This window comes from Penaeus chinensis, chromosome 4, assembly GCF_019202785.1.
Source record: "Penaeus chinensis breed Huanghai No. 1 chromosome 4, ASM1920278v2, whole genome shotgun sequence".
Lineage (NCBI taxonomy): Eukaryota > Metazoa > Arthropoda > Malacostraca > Decapoda > Penaeidae > Penaeus > Penaeus chinensis.
Window position 1 is genome coordinate 303,602 of NC_061822.1, and position 3,840 is coordinate 307,441.

The following is a 3,840-nucleotide window of genomic DNA, read 5'->3' on the forward strand; positions in this document are numbered from 1 at the left end:
CATGAACGGTAACGCTAGTCCCCTGGTGAGGCTCCTGCAGTCGTCTGAGGGAGGCGTGCCTTCCGAGTCCCTTGGTGAGGCTCTTGCAGTCCTCTGAGGGAGGCGGGCCTTCCGAGTCCCCTCTGAAGTGGAGAGAGAAAGAGGGGTAGGTATCGGCAGTGGATTTTTGAAGTGCAAGAGGTTGATACGATCGTACATGGACTCTTCGCCAACGTAAACATTAAAGGGGACGTCATATCTTGGCAATATTAGTGGGGGACTTGCGACGGCCTCTAGGGAGATGACGTAGCATGGTCTTGATTCTGCATCGCAGTCCAAGAGACAAACGAGTAAGTCTTCTCCACAGTCTGACCAATCCTTGAAGACAGGGCAGTTTGTCGGGGAGATGTAGACTGTGCCGGTACAAGTATTGAGGGAGGGATACTTAGGAATGGGTTAAGAATACTTTGGCTTGGGATGTGGACGTGACAAGGCGGGAACGATCGGGCCGCATGCGGAAGGAAACTTTGCCTACTTATTTGTTGGAGACCTTGCTGGAAGAAGACGTCAGAATAAGGGAAAAAATAGCTTCCATTTGGCCGGACTAATTAGTATTCAAAAAGGGTTGTTGAGGTTAGGGTAGTAGAATGACCGGGGGCGCGTGGAAGAGGGAGTAGTGTTGAGGGACGTAGACAATAAGGATGTAGAGTAGTAATAAAGGAGGGAGGGGGAAACCGGCGAATAAAGTTTTGGGAGTGGTGGAGATGAAGTTGAGGATGTTGGGAGAGGATGAATGTTTTCTGGAGGTTGAGTAATGGCGGTTTGGCCTGGACCGAGGTGAAAGTAAGTAATGAGGAGGGGCACCTCTGTAAGGGTGCAAATTATGGCCATAGTAAGCCTGGAGTATGTTGGAGAAAGAAATGGTCCACCCCTCAGAGGAATGACGTGCCCATGGCTCTATCAGGCCGTTCATGACTAGCACAAAGTCAGCCTTTCATCCTTTTACACCTCCGGAAGTGGATAGTAGAAGGGGAGCTAATTCGGCGAGTCAAGGGGCTGTGGTCCAAGGTAGGGGAGATCCCCAGTATTGGGTCCCATTCTCCGTCTCCTAGCCCCCCCCCCCCCCCGACAATAACGGGGAAGAGGTTGAGGGGGGGGGGGGGGGGTCCTTAAGAGTTCCAGCGGTTCTGCCATTTACAGGGCCCTCTTCCTTTATTCTGACCCAAGGATAGTCTCGGGGCCCCTGCAAGGTCGAGATGACTTGGAAGACACGAAGCAAATCCAGCCCCTAATCCTCCCCTGAAACATTCGTACGCTCTCTTATGGCTCCCCGCTTTAACAAGAGTATTATGAACCGAAAAAGCATTGTCTGGTTGTGATTTAACCGAGATCAGTAACAGCAACGTTGGCTGTGGTTGACAGGATTAAAAGATAAATATCTGATATTCATCTTTTCTTCCAGTTTGTAAGCCTCAGCGGTGTCCCGTGTGTGCTGACGTTGCTCGCTGAAATGGCCTGAACTTCGCGATCCCGTCGTTGGGGCTGTAGTAATTCTGTTGACTATCTCGAATACGAAATTGTCGGGACAGCAGGTCGCCCTTTCTCGAGCCTTACTCCTGTAGGAGGGATACACATTTGCTGGACATGTGAAGATTGACCAGGGAACCCTCCCGCTGTGGGCTGGCAAGTCCTCAAGGCGTATGTAGAGAATTTTGTATAATTTCATGAAAATGAAACAAGTGATACTCTGAGTGTTCCCCCTCCCCCCCTTTTTTTCTTTTCTCGTTACCAACCCTCATGTGACCTAAACAGGAACATTCTCTCTATTGGGTTTATGATGTTACGTCGTTTTGAAAAGTTCGGCGTAAACTTTGGTTTGGCGGCAAGAAATCTCGTTTTCTAAACTCGGTTAATGCAAACATTTTCCTTAATATTGTTCTTCAGGTGGGACTAAAATGACCATGACGGATGAGGGTAACTTCTATTAAAGACGGGGTTATCTTGTATTAGATTGGAATTTGGGTGGTAGAAGTTAAAGAAATATACTACTTGAAGATTGTTATCAGCCAAAATTAGGTAAACTGCAGTTAAAAAATAAAGAATCAAGTGTGCAAATAGAGGCTGTAGAATTAGGGCTGTTTTCCAGTAGTATTTTCCAAACTTGGTATTGTCTTTCTTTACCAAGGTGCTAGTGGATATATTACCAGGAAACCAGGACTCCAGGTAAAAATGTCATGCTCTAGGATTCCATTCCTTTAATTAAAAAATATGGACAGAATATCAAGAATATCAATCTACTACTTACAAAACAGTATCTTATATTTTTAAATATGCTTTATAAACACTGGTTCAAAATGTTTCATACTTGGTAGCAAGAACAATGTGTAAGTTAATCATTTACACTGGTTATTTTACTTTTTATATCTTCAATTAGATTTTTGCAGCAAAAACTTGCCTAAGGGGCAGGAGTGTTTTGGAAAGCAGTTTTCTTTAAAAATACATATTAACCTACTCCCCATCACTTTTATTTAAACCCTTCTGAAAACTCTACATCAGTTTCCCAGCAGATATGTTGTGGATCATGTCTTGAATACGTTTCAACTCTGTGAATTTCCTTGTCATTTCCTCCAGCTGACTTTCCTTCTCTGTCAGGGTCTTTTCATGGCTGCTAATAATCAGCTCCAGCTCAGAATTCTGGAAAAGGAAGCCAAATTTAGGTTCTAGACCAAATACAACACTCATTTCAATATTTAGTCATGAAACCAATGCTTTTCATACTAAAATATCTGGGAGTATTTTAACAACATATGAAAGACTAAACTGATGGCTATACCCAGTCAGCCACAAGAAGCTTGGTCGTACCTCTTTCTTCATCTGACTGTGGGCTTTCTCAAGTTTTGCTATCTCCTTCTGTAAATCATCATGATCTCTTCTTCCTTTCTTCAGTTCATCATCTAGCTTCTGGTTGCACTCTTGCAGTTCTGAAAAATAATAGATGCACTCCTTCACTCAGATATCATGTTTATGTCCTTTCCATTTACTTCACTTTAGACTTAACCTAACATAAAAAAAATTATGAATTTATAAAATGCCTTAAAGCTATGAAGTTAAACACATAGATCCTTCCTTTCACACCATTTTTTGGGGGGACCATTAAGACCATTTAAAAACTATGGCAGTTCTCCAATTTATCTTTCAGCTGCTGCTTTTGTAGCTGGGAGCTACACATGCCATAGCACTTTTAACAGTCTGATCCAACAGGAAAAGAAATCACATTTCTGGCTGAAAAACAATAAATTCATATTACCCCCCAATCCCTTGCTTCTTGTTGTCATGGGGGGAGGGGGGGGGGGGCTTAGGAGAAGGGGACTGAGGCCTAATATAGGGGATCACTCCTGCCTTGGTCCTCAGCCCTTGACTCAACTAAGTTTGCATAGTCTTTTTTCTCCTCCTTTCCCTTTCTTTTTTTCATCCCTTTGTTCTGTCCACTTATCCTAACCCTTGACTAATTTTTGCAGTTTTCACTACAATACTTTATTATAATACTTCCTACTCCCTTAACCCATTTACCCCATGTGGCAAGAATACATGCCATGCCCACTGTAATACACGTTTATTTATTGTATTTACACATAGATGGCTCTACAAGTTCTTAATCACCAAATATCCAGTTATCAGAACTACCTATCTCACCTGTTTACCCTTTTCCTTCACTTAAGGAAAGAGTCTTTTGTGTAATTTCATTGTCTAAAATATTTTAATGACAATTTAATAATAATAACAACAATAACAATAATACCATTATTAATAGCAATGGTATTAATAAGAAAAACACATTTTCCTGCCAGTTCAAGGAATGGG

At 42.6% G+C, this 3,840-nt stretch overlaps 1 protein-coding gene across 4 annotated transcripts in view; it reads right to left on the reverse strand.

Moving 5' to 3' along the window:
* Positions 1–2,219: 2,219 nt before the first annotated feature.
* Positions 2,220–3,840, reverse strand: part of LOC125024940 (protein CIP2A homolog) — a 26,459-nt gene continuing 24,838 nt past the window's right edge. For all 4 annotated transcript variants that reach the window (XM_047612733.1, XM_047612730.1, XM_047612732.1 and 1 more), the window contains exons 17-18: positions 2,842–2,960; positions 2,220–2,673 (exon numbers count right to left, since the gene is read on the reverse strand). In XM_047612733.1, coding sequence (XP_047468689.1) covers positions 2,527–2,673; positions 2,842–2,960 — 266 coding nt within the window. In that variant the 3' untranslated portion in view covers positions 2,220–2,526. The remainder of the gene's footprint in view (positions 2,674–2,841; positions 2,961–3,840) is intronic.